Here is a 16147-nt window from a genome sequence, read left to right as displayed (position 1 = left end):
ACATACTATCTTGAATGTCCCCTCGGGAAAAACAAACCCCAGGTGGCAAATCACTCAACTGGTTCAAGTAATAGGGAAAAAGACCAAATCCACTGCTGATTTTGGTTTCTGTGTAATTCTTTCAATAAAATTTTAAATAAATATATTAAAGTGATACCTGCTGGTGGAAAATCTCTTCCTCAACAACCACTTCAGGTGCCGCTTCCTCCTCCTCCTCTTCTTCAGGTATGGTTGTTTTAAAGACTGTACTTCTTTGAGCAACCTCCTGAAAACAAGAGTAACTTTTAAGTCAACGTCACAACTATCGCAAAGGCAGTTGGGGAGAGGGAACTTATCTTTGCTTAACTTTTAGAAACAGCACCTTTCCTGCATCAGGGATTATTTTCTAAAAAAGAAAAAAGTGCTTCATCAATAGCTTTAGCTAGTGAACAGGATATTTTACACGACTAGTAGCAGCTGTTAGATTTTCAATATTCCCCACAGAGGAGCTCCCGGTATCCAATTTGAAATACCGGCTGCAAAGATGCCAATGCTTCTGATCCCATTCGCTTACTAAGAACTCTGTGAACTATCTGGCACACGAGACTCTTTGTAACACTCAACATGAATGCAGCTTCGAGGTCCTGGCTCCTCGCAAAAAGAAGGCACTAAAGAAACTCTGAATTAAATGAAGCTGAAGGCCAAATGCTGTGATCGCAGGCAACATGGTGGCAACAGTCCACCTTCAACAACTTTCCTCTCAGGAGATGGAACCAAGACAGATGAGCGCCATTTACTAATAACACACCAGTGAAGCTCCAATGTATTCTGCACAGAAAATAGTTTCATCATTCACCGTTTCCATTTTCTCCTGAAAGGCACAAGTACAGATGCCTCTCCTGTGGAGAATGCTGACTTGCACAGCACAGCAGTATTTGTGTGTGAGCAAGAGGCTAACCTGATGATCTGGCAGCAAGTAAATGAGTGTCCTACAGCCTGCTGCAGAGCATCTCATTTTATTCTGTACCAAGTCCTAAGGTCACTCAAGAAGGATAACTCCACAGACAAAGATGCTAAAATTCCATCAGTAAAAGCTTATCTGGAATTTAACACACAACCAGCTCGTTTAAAATAGCAGAGAAAGAAAACCAAAGAAGGTTGTCTCACAAATCAGAGTTCAACTTTAAATTTATGTCCAGGGATGTATCTCATAAATGAAGCAAGGTAGTACACTAGTGTTTTGTGGGGAATTTTCATTACGTTACACGGCCAAAGAAGACGGACCATTGTGAGAGTCTCAGCTGGAAACTTCAACTCTGTGAGGTCAGTCAGTGCTCAGGTACACGAACAGCCACTTCACAAACATCAGCGTGCTCTGACCAAATGAGCACTAACAAAAAAGCATGTGAGCCTTACATCAATTCTAATTCTTTGAAGTCAGATATCAATTGGGGGATGGCGGCATACGAAATAGAAGAAGAATTCTCAAAAAGTGCTCAGAGTACCCAGCCTTCCACAATTCATCCTAAAACGAGGCAAGAAAAGTCAAAGAAACCCTGCTACAGAATTCTCACATTCCAGCTCAGGCAGCACGTGACAAGTGTATACACCTCATCTTGCAGACATTCTTAAAGCATGTGACGTTATTTTCCTCAAATGTGAAACTCCGTAAGCAGGAACTTGCCCAACTAAGTTAATTATAAGTTAATTCACCTGAACTACTTTTTATTTTTATTTTTTTATTTAAAAAAAAAATTTTTTTTTAACGTTTACTGATTTTTGAGACAGAGCATGAACAGGGGTGGGTCAGAGTGAGAGAGGGAGACACAGAATATGAAACAGGCTCCAGGCTCTGAGCTGTCAGCACAGAGCCTCATGCAGGGCTCGAACCCACAAACTGTGAGATCATGACATGAGCCGAAGTTGGACGTTTAACCGACTGAGCCACCCAGGCGCCCCTGAACTACTTTTTTTAAAAAATGTTTATTTTTAGGGAGAGAATGAGAGAGGATGGGCATGAACACATGTGGGAGAGGGGCCGAGAGAGAGGGAGAGACAGAATCCTAACCAGGCTCTGCACTCTCGGCACAGAGCTCAATGCGGGGCTCAATCTCACGAACCCATGAGATCATGACCTGAGCGGAAATCAAGAGCTGGACACTTAACTAACTGAGCCACCCAGGTGCCCCTCACATTAACTACTTTTTTTTTTTAATGTTTTATTATTTATTTTTGAGAGAGAGACAGAGCATGAGCAGGGGAGGGACAGAGAGAGGGAGACACAGAATCCAAAGCAGGCTCCAAGGCTCTGAGCTGTCACTGACACAGGGCTCGACCCCACGAATTGTGAGATCATGACCTGAGTTGAAGTTGGACGCTTAACCAACTGAGACACCCAGGTGCCCCTTTAGTTATTTTTAATATAAGCCTGCTGTTAAGCACCTTTCATGTGATGACATTTAAAAACCAAATAGTCCAATGCAGAAGGCCTGTATAGAAAATCACTGTACTAAATAATGTCTAAAAATTGATAGAAAAATCATAAAACACATTTAGAACCAAAAATCGTTGGAAGGTTTGGGCCCAGGAAATTACTAGTCAAGGCGCTAGTAAGTGTCTTTATCCAAAAAGTTCCTCTCATCCAACCCTATCAAGTGCCCTGAAAGACACATATAAATGGCCTCTCTATAAAATGTATTAGGAGTCTGTCCCTGTTAAGCCTTGCACACACAAAGGTACGCTATTCAGGCATGCACTGAAGCCAGCCAGTACCAGCTGATGCGCTCACCTCTACCAACTGTGCTCAGTCATGACATGCGGATATCCCGGAAACACCACAGTGACAGTATGGGATATCCACAGCACAGAAATCAGCAAATGTTACAGGGCTGTTTTTCGATGGAGGAGCTATTAAATTATGGTATCTCTGTACAGACAAGCAATCATTCACATATATAAAAGCTTCAGTTATGACTATATTCCAGAAGGTAGAGACTTTTTTATTTCTTATTTCCCTCACAGAAGAACATTTTAACATGTCAACACTTGGTGTTTTTAATCATCTAGCACCTTCTCCCTCATTTCTCAGTGAGAGTCCCCAATTTCACCTGGGTACCCATCTCTCCCGTGGAGATGGGACAAATGAGTCACAAGGAGCAGAGGGGATCAAGCTGCTAGAGAGAGAATACTCAAGCTCTGTCCTCCTGACTCCAGGAACCGGGTTAGAAGGGAGCCTGTGAGCCATGCTGGTACGAGGAGAGTAAAGCCCAGGATGGGAATGTCACAGGGAAAGAGGCTCCTTCCCACAAAAAGCCAACCAGGAATGATGCACTTCCAGGAACTCCAGCACCCATCCCACATCAACCACAGAGACGCTCAGCAAACAGACAAAGAAGATCCTTGGTGACAGTGAGTGAACTCCAGGATCAAGTCCACTACTGCTGGATTTCTGGGTATGTGAGCCCAGATATTCCCAGGAGGGTTGGTTTAAGTGGGTTTTCTGACATTTCCAATGCCTCAGGCAAGAAGAAAATATATGTAAAAAAATAAACTGACTTATTACCTACAAACTCACAGAAAAATGGTCTTTATGGTAGTGATTATGGATTGTTGCAAATAAGGTCTGGAATTTACTAATAAACACGGTTTCAGAATTAACGAATAAATACCAAATTTACTTGGCTGGCAACCGCAAAAATAGAAACCGTATTCATCCTACTTTCCTCATTTGACAAAAGTCACTTTAAATAGAGCCTAGCAAGCAGAAGACAGAAGTTTGTTAAAAGAACAAAACCGACCAAGCAAATAATCTAATACTCAACGGTTTAAGTTCTGCAGGGAAACCAAAGCTTCAGTCAGCTTTATCGAAACGTCACTGTAATACCACCTTCAAGCCTGACCCCAGTCACGGGATCTGCTTTGTTCACATGTCACTCTATCTTGTGGGCTTTAAACTGCTACATTCCAAATACCTTCCCATAAGACCACCTCTAACTAGACAGGCTTTCACAGAGAAAAGAATGGTACACAGGTGATGACTGGATTTCCATGGTTCACAAAAGCCCATCTCATCTGCCAGGGCCCCTTCTAACGGTGCTTTTCAACCTGAGCAAATCGCCACTTTCGGCAACACTGTGAGAGTGTCACGTGTGCTGCCCACGTCAGGTGTCAGGGGAATGCAGCACTTGGGTGGCGGCCCCAGCGACCCTGGGAAAGCTTCCAAAGTGCTGACGGCAAGAAGCCTCTTCTTTCTCCTGCGGACAAGATCCAACACCTTGAAGACGGAGTGAGCAACAGCAAGTGTCAACTACTCCCCCACCCGAGAAGCTAGCCAAGGACCTGGAGGGGAATTCTTCACGCGTGCCCTGAAATCTCACACGACCGTACTGAGGTCTACGGTCAATCAGAACCACTCTCAGTCTGAGATCAAGGGCACTCTTCATCCGGCAGACCGTGAATTCATGTGAAGAGCAGTCCCAACACCAGCGCATGTGTGCAGTGAGAGACAGACGGGAAGGTGGCACGGCACGGGGCTCCTGATGCAAACACCCCACACCCGCATTGCAAACGTGTTACTTTATTTCTCTGAACTCAAGGGAAGGCCCACGTTTAATTTTTAAAATTTTTTTATCCAGTAAATTCTTACTGAATTACGTGCCAAGAAAATTCACCGTAGGTCCTCACCCTCAATGTGCTGTGCTGATTACTGTAATGAGACAGGCCAACCGGACAAGCCCCGTACAGGCGAGAGGTCTGCACTCGCATTACAGCGGCGGAGAAGGAAGCCCTAAGGGGCTGCTGCGAGTTGGCCTGCAACCGCTCCTTCCTCCGCAGACTCCCACTTCTTGGGTGGGCGTGCACGTGCACATATGGTAGGGGTGTCTTTACCTGACAGCACGGGTAGGTAAGGTTCTTTGATAAGAATCTAGGACAGACATGTTAAAAATAGAAATATCAAGCAGATGTACACTCAAAGGTCTTCAAACCCACAGTTTCACAAACACTCTGAGCTAGCAACAAGGTGAAAACATAAGCAGTCACCAGAGGCCAGATGCTGTTGCAAACATTTCCCAATGATTATCTCATTTATATTGTATTCCTCCCATTAATACCATCACAATTATATTACTTGTCTTTATCATCTCCACTGTAAAATGAGAAGACTAAAGTAAAGGAACTTGCCAAAAGTCACAAAGCCAGTGGCAGTGGAGACAGAACTACTGTCCTGTATGTTCAGTGTCCACAATACATTCCTACTTCACTCCTAAAATCTGAAGTCAGCTTCGCTTGGATTTACTGAGCGGCCTTGGTCTGGTGTAAGCAATCAACTACTTCCCATTTCAATGTGATTTCTGAAGAGAAATAGTCTTGCACAATGAACTTTCAAGGGGAACATACACTGTGGTAGTGCTGACAAAATGACCTTACCTCTCCCTGAGAATTTTTCAATATCACCTTCACATCTTCACCAGTGCCCCAAGAGTTCTGGTTCTTCCAGATGAGGTCAGTGGGAGGACTGGCTGTGACGCCAGCATTTGCAGCCCAAATCTAGAAAAGAGAAAGGACATCAGTCGATCCAGATCCCAGCTCTCCCACATCCCAACGACAGCAAAGTAACCAAGAGACTTGGATACTTTATAAGAGAACGGATTCTAACTCTCAGAACTGAGTCCCAGGTTCAGAGACCTGCTGTATGACTAGCTGTGCATCCAGGAGAACCTTTCTAGGCCTCGGCTTCCCCAACCAATAAATGTGAATGGTGACGCATATGGATCTGAGGGGACGTTGTCCACATTCACCTCCTAGCCTCTCAACATGTCAGCTGAATGTGTGCAAGTGACCTTACTCTCATTAGGCATGAAATGACAGAAGTGAAACCTGTAACGCATGGGATTACTCTACCCGCACAGAGGGGCTGGCTCACTCGGCAAGGCTCAGCTCTCACTGTCGCTACTGTCACCCTATGGGTTTTATGAGCCATTCTTTCGGGGTGGAGGCCTGTGACCAGCTCCAAGAGTAGCCTCCAGCTGCCTAGAGCAGGAAGTGAAGAGATACCGCTAACTTCTCTCAAAACTTCTGCAGCAGACAGCCCACCTAGAATATTCTAATATAAACTAGTAGGTCTCCAACTAGGGGCTCTGTCACAATACGTCAGGAGTGTCTGATACTGAACTCCGAAAAGAAAACAGGAAAGGAACAAATCACCCATTACTCACTGATAAACAGGAATGCTACTGAAATAGGCAAAACCAAAAAAATTACATTCCCTCCTAATAAGCATGGAAATTCGGCCATATTTTTAATGTATTTTATAGGCAAAAGAGTATTGGTAGAGCGGAGAAAATGTGAGTCAGAAACTCTGGCTCTGAGCCAGGGACAAATCACTCCAGCTCCACAAACTCCATCTGTAGGGACACCACCACCAATCTTGATACTTCTGAAAGAGTGTATGAAAATAGAAAGGAAAGTCTTACACCCCATAAATTATTTTACAATATAAATGGCTACATGATGGCAAAATGAAGACTGGAGATCATACAGGCAGACATCTTTTTAAATGGGGAGGAAAATCTATGAATTACTAACTAGGAGGGAGCCCATCCTCTGTAGATGCTCACCTGAAGCTTCAAGATCTTTCGTCAGCATTATAGCTGGAAACGGACAAGGAGCATGTACTGGGGTAAAACAAAAAATGAACTGGAACTGGGCTGTCAGGTTTGTGGAATGTTAATGTTTTCCTCGTTTCAAGCAAGACATTTTCACTAGTCCGTATGGAATCATATAGTTGGTTTAGTGTTGTTAATAATCACAAAATGTCAGTAACCTTACTGGGTAATTTAATCTAAATCTAAAATGTCCCAGAGTCTGGGGTGCCTGGGTGGCTCAGTCAGTCAGGCGTCCAACTTCAGCTCAGGTCATGATCTCACGGCTTGTGAGTTCGAGCCCCGTGTCGGGCTCTGTGCTGACAGCTCAGAGCCTGGAGCCTGTTTCAGATTCTGTGTCTCCTTCTCTCTCTACCCCTCCCCTGTTCATGCTCTGTCTCTCTCTGTCTCAAAAATGAATAAATGTGAAAAAAAAAAAAAAAATAAAAAAATAAATTCTAAAAAAAAAAAAAGGTAAAATATCTGACTTAATAATTTTTTTTAGTGTTCACATGTTGGAAGAATAGTATTCTGGATATACTGGATTAAATAAGATATAACACTGAAGTTAATTTCACATCTTTTTTACTTTAATGTGGCTACAAGAAAATTTTAAATTAAGTACTTTGTGTTCTAGAGCTTTAAATTAATCTTTGCTATTGCCTAGTACAATTTTACAGGACGATTACTTATCACTACTATGTTCCAAAGAGCTTCTTATCATATTTAAGGCTAGCTACTTTAAAAAAAAAAAAAAAAAAAAAAAAATCACATTATTTTATATGAAAATTGAGCTCCACTAGACCTATAGTATATTTATCTATTTGGTCCCTGAGGAACTATATCTAATGGAAAAAGCCTATGATTGGCATAATGGTTTCACATTACTTTACAGAGACAGAGAGCACACTCAATTCTGAAATCTTCTGAATTAAAATGTCAGATTCTCTCCACCACATTATGCAACCTCCAAAAGACATGTAAGAGGACTGAACAATTTTCTCTCACTATAGTAATGACTAATGAGAAGAAAAGATAGTGTGGTTAGAATATTTGTTTCCATTTTTTACCCATTATTACAAAATTAGCATCTCATATTTTCCCAATGTGGTATCAAGCTCTAGGACACTTTTTAAAAGAAAAGTCCTAACTAGTTTGAGCCTCTGATCTTAAACACTAAATGTGTATCAATCATAAATTTAAAAATATGTATGTGTTTAGTATTTTTTAAAAGAAATTGATAAAAGTTACTTCTATATCCTTCAAGAACGAAAATATGAACCATTTTCACATGTTTATCAAAGTTAACAATTTACAAAATCTACTAAGAAAAATAAAGAAATTTTGTGTTTGCTCAATGATGCTACTTCTATAGAAAGTATGCTAATGACATTTAGTAACTATTAAAGATGTGATGTTTCAGAGCACAGCCAACGGTAAGTGAACCACTTAGAACTCAAAATACAGAGTGACATAAAAAGCCCATCTCTCTGCAAATCTAGAAATGTAAACACTATGTATGTAAAAACCACGTTACCCTTGCTAAAATATTATATTTAAAAAAGTGATTCTGGGGGCACCTAGGTGGCTCAGTCAGTTAAGCGTCTGACTCTTGGTTTCAGCTCAGGTCACGACCTCATAGTTTGCGAGCTCGAGCCCATGTCGGGCTCCGTGCTGACAGCGCAGAGCCTGCTTGGGATTCTCTGTCTCCCTTCCTCTGCCACTCACATGCGTACACGCTCTTTTTCTCTCCCTCTCTCTAAGTAAATAAACTTCAAAAAAAAAAGTGATTCTTTCTAGGATCTATCACTTAATGACTATTGTTCAAACCACAGGTCCCTAATCCAACACCAGAGATGGTGACTAAGGGTGAGGTGGGGCCTGGACACCAAAGCACTACCCAAATGATGCTGAAGGTCAGTCACCCAAGGCAGACAACTGTCATTTTAAGGCATACCTTAGCATTAAAAGATTATCCTAATAGTTCTTTATGCTAAGCAGTATCTCCTGAATCAGACTGGCTACAATAATGTCAAGAGACAGCTGTTTTATATCTACTGGAGTAGACAAAATAAAGATTATTCACAGGTCAATACTTGCACTTTTAATAGTCAATTACCACTCTCAATAAAATAGGATTTTAAAAATCTTTAATAGTACTTGTAATTCCCTAATAATGTCAAAGATGTTTTAATGCCCACTTCTAAAATGCTTCCCTTGAAGCCAAAAATTTTCTTGAATTACTTTAACTGTTAGTTAAGACACTGAAGTTAAATTAAATGATGATTAAATTCACTTACTGTAACAGTCTGGCCTGCCTTCAGCACATATCTTGAGGTATATTTATAACTGACTGATGTGTCTCCAATTTTTCTGATCATTTCCCAGCCTCCCATCGGCTGATCCTATTCACAAAAAGAGTAAAACAAGGTCACATCAAATATACAGAAAGCGATAGATAACCATATAAATGAACTTACACAGGCAGTTAAACTAAGAAGGCTCTCTGGGAGTCTTCCTAGGAATCTATTTTCCTACTATAAAAAGAAAACATGGTTTTGTCATTTAGCAGAGTAGTAACTTCAATAGTGTTACAGTTTTAATATTAAGGTACTTTATTTTAAAGAAGACAAAACTGGAATAAAAGGAATGTGAACCAAACTAAATGGTTCATAGTCACTGCCAGGTCAGGTGGGTCTTTGAAATTTACAACACAATCTAGCGGCCATAATCACGACTATAAACATCTAACATTTGATTAATTTAAGCTTTAAAAAAATACAGACACATAAACTTAAAAACAGATGGAAGAAAATGTGTCCTTTATCTTTTGCACCTATACCACTTCTGCCCACATTTAACTCCCTTACCTCAAAGTATGAGGGGCTGAAAAAGGGTCAGTGATGCAATAAGCCAGTCCCAAGTGAGGTCTATCACCACGGGCCCCCAAGCTACCCAGGGCTGCCTGACACCCGAGAAAAGGTGCAGGGTATTTAAAGCAATTAGCTGGACTGATCTATATCCATCTCTAACTCAAAGCCAGGAATAAACCAGGCTGAAAGCCAGCTGTAGAATAACTCAACACAGGGCTATTAGGCCTTCTGAAAAACAGCCAAACTACAATAATGGAGCAGCAGAGGCTACTCTTTTTCTTCAGGTTTTGAAGTCGTGACTAAGAGGGCATAGAGCCCGTTCTCTTTTAGTATGTGAACTACTAGCTTTCCTTTGCCCATCCAAATTATGTATTCATACACACACACACACACACACACACACACACACACACACACGGCAGCTTCAATAGCTCTGGTGAGAAAAGGAGTGGTTTTCACAAAAAACATTTGACAAATCCTGAACAATGCTTCAGGAAGTGACATTCATCCCACGGAACCCCCCACGGAACCCCCAGGCCTGCCATCCAGCATCATCGCACACACCCCTTCATGGCCTCCAGCTCCATGATGCCTAGCCAGGAAGGAACTTCACTTCTGAGCTCTCAAAAACCCCAGCTCAAAACCTCACAATTCCCTGCTATGAATATTTTGTTTAAATTTTAAACAAATAATTTCAAGATAGGGCTCCATACAATTCTTCATATAAATTAAATCATGAGTTTTTATTCATTTATTCATTTAAAGAGCAAAATACTCCCTGCATATATGTGACTCTAGCCTCACATTTCCTTCCTTTTCTGATGTTAACGGCTGTGAAAAAATATCTCCCATTTTCACACTCCCACTCCAACTTTTCCACCAATCTGGCTAGGGAAGGGTGTAACAACAACTCATCCTTAGGAAGGCCACTGTGAGAGAATGGCCAAGGGTGAGAAAAAGCTGTGGCTCTGTACAGAAAGGCTAAGGAAGGACATCTTTAAATCACTAAGTGTACCCTCTCCTCTTCCTCCTCCTATTTCAATATGTATTTCACTTCGTGAATTTAAGTAAAAAATAGAGGAGGGCAACTCTTATTCTGTGAAGACTATTGAATCCAAATAAAGGCTGAGGAATTATTAGCAATGCAAAATAGTCTACCAATCAGCAAAGCCTTCCTAGAAAAAAAGGGGGAATCTGTTTTTCACCTGTTCAGAAGTGTTCTTCAAGCGGATAAATTTCCCATCAACATCGATCTCTTCAATGCAGACATTGCCAGTGGCCGAGGCGGAATGAGAGATGCTGACGCTACTGCTCGCCTCAGACTCTTCTACGTCAACTCTCTTCCGCTTCCCTCTGGTCGTGCGCACGCTCCTACTTGAGGATGCTCGGGACACTGTCACACGAGAAGAAGGGCTTGGAGAGAGCTTCAATCTACAGGGAAAAAATAATCCATTTATGAGACAATTATGCACTTCCAACTTTAGTAAAAACGGTATTAATATCCTGCACATGCATTTCTAAAGCAAAAACATCACTGAAGATCTGCTGAACAAGGCTGATATACATCTTAACTAAGCCGAAAGTCTTTGTGCTAGATAATGTTCTTTAAAAAATAGTATCGGAATGTTTTTCCCTAGGAACAGAATGTAATTGTTATGCAGGAAGTCTGGAAAACATGGGGAGAGGAACCAACCCACCTACTACAATGTATGTAACACTGAAACTAAATGGCTTCTCATTCTAAATTTTTTTTTTAACATTTATTTATTTTTGAGAGACAAAACATGAGCAGGAGACAGGCAGAGAAAGATGGACACACAGAATCCAAAGCAGGCTCCAGGCTCTGAGCTCTCAGCGCAGAGCCCGACGCGGGGCCAGAAGTCACAATCTGTGAGACCATGACCTGGGCTGAAGTCGGATGTTTAACCGACTAAGCCACCCAGGCGCCCTGGCTTTTCATTCTAAATCAGACACTTATGCTTTGAAACTTTTTTCTAAGAACAGGTATCAAAGGATTTATACACTAACCATATTTGAAAAATAAGCATAAAGGTCTCTTTCAGCAAATGTAGTATTTTACAACATATTAATCAAAATATTTAAAATCTCAAGTAAAAGACTCTGCATCTTGACACAGTCCCGCACTTAAAATAATAGTAACAGGGACATCTGGGTGGCTCAGTTGGTTAGCGTGTCCAACTCCTTAAAATATTTAAGGTTGCCTTAAATGTTAAAATAAAATTTTTGCAAAAGCTCAATCCTATTTACTACTCTTAAATAAAAAGGGGAAGGACAAAAAGTATGGGGCAGAGTGACACTGAAGTTACTTACCTCTCCTCTTCGCCCTCTAAGAGCTTCCTATAAGCACTGATTTCCATGTCCAGGGCTAACTTTACATCAAGAAGTTGTTCATAATCATTGAGCTGTTGCTGCATCTGATCCCTTATTTCCGCCATCTCTCGCTCTTTGTCAGACAGCATGCGCCTAGAGTTGTCTCTTTCTTTAGCGAGCAAGTCCTCCAACTCTTGAATCCTCTCCAAACATGCTCTAGACTTCAGAGTCAAGGGAACACAATTACTTTCTAGGAATGTTTCAACATTAGCACAAAGCACCTATCTTAAACCATTTCCTGGATGGGAAAACAAAGCTAAAAATTTTCAAAAATAAATAAATGAATAAAAGATTCTCTCTATCCCTCTTCCTCTGCCCCTCCCCCACTCAGGCTGGCTCTCTCAAAACATAAAATAAGAAGACTGCTTGAATATTTTTTGTTAAGATCGATAGATATATGATCTCCCTCTTTCTCAGTCCCTTCCCACTTACATTCTCTATCTCTCAAAATAAGTAAACTTAAAAAAAAATTAAAAACCAAAATCTCTCAAATACAAAATACAGCCCTTGGGAAGTTTTGACTTGTAAAAGACTTTAAAAAGAGGTAAATTCTTCAAATGCAGTATGTCATAAACGTACATATAATTTTTCTGTATTTGGCCAAATAAAACAAAATTTTAAAAGTTGTGGTCTTAGTAAAAGTCAAGTCTGGCTCCCCTACAAACCTTTTCACTCAAAAGTATAAATTAACAAAAGTAAAGAACAAAAAATATAGGAAACTCAGTAGTAGAGAACGAAAAAGGTAGGAAACTCAATGACAAAAGAAACCTAAGGGTGAAAGTATGCTTTGGAGAACTGCTGGAATTATGCAGAAACCACAGAAAGGGATTCTGGTAACTCCCAGGGACAGTGTCCCTTTAGGACTGCTGCGCTCTCATGATCAGGCAGCATACAAAGACTGTACAATATAGTGTGGTTTGTAAGATACTATTTTAAGCATAAAACTTTGCATTTGGTATTTAAAAAAATGAGAAATCACACAGCCTAAGCCAGAAAGTTCATCTGAGAACCTTGTGGCTCACTAGGTTATTATTCTTCTGCATTTGTCCAAGACAGAATTCATCTCAGTAACCTCAAAAAATGACAAAGGTGATCAACTCAAAAAGCCTGATAGATAGTTCACACCCTTAGAATCACAAGTAGCTGCATCAGAGCAGAATCCAAAGGGCATGTATCGTGCAAAAATTAAACCTAGAAGGCTAAAAATCAAAAGAGGATCTACACTGTGCAGAAACACTACCCTTTAATCGGTTTATGTGTTTCTCACAGGGGTATGGGTTAAAATTTTTGAAAGTGCTTTACATCTATACTTGGGTTGAACAAATAAGTAAACAGGATGGGAGAAACTAGGTTTTTTACTCTCAAAGAGAAAAGTTATAGACAAGCAAACAAGAAAGCCTAAAATGAACCCTGTGGGATGGGGTTAGTCAGAAACATCTATATTAACTTGGGTTTTGTTTAATATAAATACAAGTGGACAGAAATACATTATACATTATAACATAATACCTATAGTAGCTAGCTCCATCCACAAGAGGGCCTAGAAGCAATGACACCCCCAGACCAGTGAGACACTCAGTGTCCAGATCATCATTTCTATATACTATTCTCTAATAAAAAGAACCAAGGCTCCATGGAGAAATGTCTGATTCTAGGGCCAGTGCAGGGAAAATACAAGATGAACCTGGAGTATCTTACAGTACTAGAAAGTAAAGAAGTGCTTAAAAGGCGGGGGGGGGACATGATAGGCAATCTGACAGAACTCCTAATAGCCAAAGCTGGGACCATCTAAGCCAATAAAGGAATGTAGAATTCGGGGGCGCCTGGGTGGCTCAGTCGATTAGGCGGCCAACTTCGGCTCAGGTCATCATCTCGCGGTCCGTGGGTTCGAGCCCCGCGTCGGGCTCTGTGCTGACAGCTCAGACCCTGGAGCCTGTTTCGGATTCTGTGTCTCCCTCTCTCTGACCCTCCCCCGTTCATGCTCTGTCTCTCTCTGTCTCAAAAATAAAATAAACGTTAAAAAAAAATTAAAAAAAAAAAAAAAAGGAATGTAGAATTGGATTAACCCAAAAGATAAAATATCCATGAGTCCATACTAATATAAACAAACAAAATGAATGAATAAAATATAAATAAATTTTAAAAAGAAAAGACACATCTTTACTAGGGAATTCCACTTAATAAATGTAGATACCCCTTCAGGATGGAAAGCTTATTTCCCATCCCTTAACCCTCAAGAGTGGGCTGGACTTAGTGGGTTGCTTTCCAAGAACAGAGTATAAAAAGAAAGAAATGGTAATGACAGTGGAGAAACCTGGCAAACACTACCTTAACCAGTGATGAAGGTTAGTATCACCAATGATGTCATGTGACCCCTGACATGATGAGACAAGAAAGGCACTTAAAACCCAGAACCCCAGTCTAATCATGAGAAAAACACCACACAAACCCAAATTGGGAGACAGTATACACGGTAAGTGGCCAGTTCTTCTCAACACTCTCAAGGTCATAAAAAACAAGGAAAGCCTAAGAAACTGTCACAGGCCTGATGAGACTAGGGAGACAGGTGGTACCCTGGAGAAGGAAAACAAGTACAATAGAAAATGTGATAAAATCCAAATAGTCTGCGGTCTAGTTAGTAGTACTGTACCAACAGCGGCGCTTTCATTTTGACAAATATACCATGATAATATAAGATGCTTACAATGGGGGAAAACTGGTTGAGGAAGACAGGGGAACTGCCTGTACTACCTTTCTAACTTTTCTGTAAATCCAGAATTATGCCAAAATAAAAAGGTTATTTAAAAAATAATTAATTAAAATCCAGAGCAGCATCTGACAGTCCATATCAGAAGCAGGCATTCATCTTAAGAGTGATACTAAACATAATCCCTACCTCAAAAACTTGCATTTAAACTGCATTTGTAGGGGCGCCTGGGTGGCTCAACTGGTTAAGCATCCAATTCTTTGTTTTGGGTCTGGTCATGATCTCACGGTTTCTGGGTTTGAGCCCCGTGTCAGGCTCTGTACTAACAGTGAGGAGCCTGCTTGGAACTCTATCTCTTTCCCTCCCCTGCCCACGCTCTCTCTCATTCTCTTGCAAAATAAACAAACATTAAAGGAGTTGATGAAAGGCATGAAGTACCCAAGATTCAGAGGTAACCTCTGAGCCCAGATTTGTAAACCTAAAAATGTCTCTACTTTTCTGCCTCTGATATTACAGAGCTATATAAGTGGGGAAAAAACAAAATCAAGGTATAAAAAAGTTTTAAAGTTACTCTGAATCATTTAGAAATAAATTGTATATATATTTTTTTAATTTGAGAGAGAGAGAGAGAGCACAAGTGGAGTTGAGGGACAGAGGGAGAGAGACAGAGATAGAGAGTGAGAGAAACAGAGAATCTCAAGGAAGTTCCAAGCTCAGCATGAAACATGATGCAGGGTTCGATCCCACAATCCCAGGATCATGATGTGAGCCCAAATCAAGAGTTGGATACTCAACCAAGCCACCCAGGCACCCCTAGGAATAAATGATATTTTAAATAGCTACACAACACCTGTCGTGTAGGCAAACACAAAGAATACAACATGAGAGACAGACCTAGATTCTTCTTGCAAGTCTGCCATTAAGTACCTTCGAAACTCTGGGCAAGCTGTAACTAACCTCACTAAACCAGTATCCACATTTGAAAAATGAAGAAGTCAAACTAGATTATCTACATGTATGATCTTACCCCTCACTCTAAAATACTTTATAGCTGACTTCTGCTGGCATTTTGTTTGTTTCTTTGTTTTAATAGTATGTAACATAATTGTACTAGTTTATTAGGGTCTAGCTACAATAGAAGCTTCCAGAGTCTGAATGTTAGAAAGAAAAAAAAAAAAAACTTAGAGGTGCTTTCAAAGTGCTAATGGAGAGTCTTCTGCAAGCCAGACAGACTGTGATCAACCAATTAATTTGGCCACTAAAAAACTAGACAGAAATAAAAGAAATGCTGTAAGCAATATACGAAATTCCTAATTTCAAAACAGACTACTACTATCGTATCTATGTTATTTAAAAATATTTTAAGTCAGCATTTTAAAGGCTATGTCAATTTTATTTTTTTAGTATTATTATTTTTTTTATGTTTAAGCAATCTCTACACCCAACGTGGGCTCAAATTTCCAACCCTGAGATCAAGAGTCTCATGCTCTACCGCCTGAGCCAGCCAGGTGCCCCAAGGCTATGTCAATTTTAAATCAAGTTTAAGAAGTACCTCA

General features: G+C 40.6%; 1 protein-coding gene across 1 annotated transcript in view; it reads right to left on the bottom strand.

Annotated features, from left to right (window-relative positions):
• Positions 1 to 16147, bottom strand: part of LMNB1 (lamin B1) — a 55773-nt gene that overhangs the window by 2898 nt on the left and 36728 nt on the right. Inside the window, exons 6-10 of the mRNA XM_042983005.1 lie at positions 11825 to 12045; positions 10699 to 10924; positions 8921 to 9025; positions 5407 to 5526; positions 158 to 265 (exon numbers count right to left, since the gene is read on the bottom strand). Of these exons, the coding sequence (XP_042838939.1) occupies positions 158 to 265; positions 5407 to 5526; positions 8921 to 9025; positions 10699 to 10924; positions 11825 to 12045 (780 nt within the window). The remainder of the gene's footprint in view (positions 1 to 157; positions 266 to 5406; positions 5527 to 8920; positions 9026 to 10698; positions 10925 to 11824; positions 12046 to 16147) is intronic.

The sequence above is a fragment of the Panthera tigris genome, chromosome A1 (assembly GCF_018350195.1).
Source record: "Panthera tigris isolate Pti1 chromosome A1, P.tigris_Pti1_mat1.1, whole genome shotgun sequence".
Lineage (NCBI taxonomy): Eukaryota > Metazoa > Chordata > Mammalia > Carnivora > Felidae > Panthera > Panthera tigris.
The sequence above is the reverse complement of the archived record's forward strand: the minus strand, read 5'-3'. Positions and strand labels throughout refer to the sequence as shown.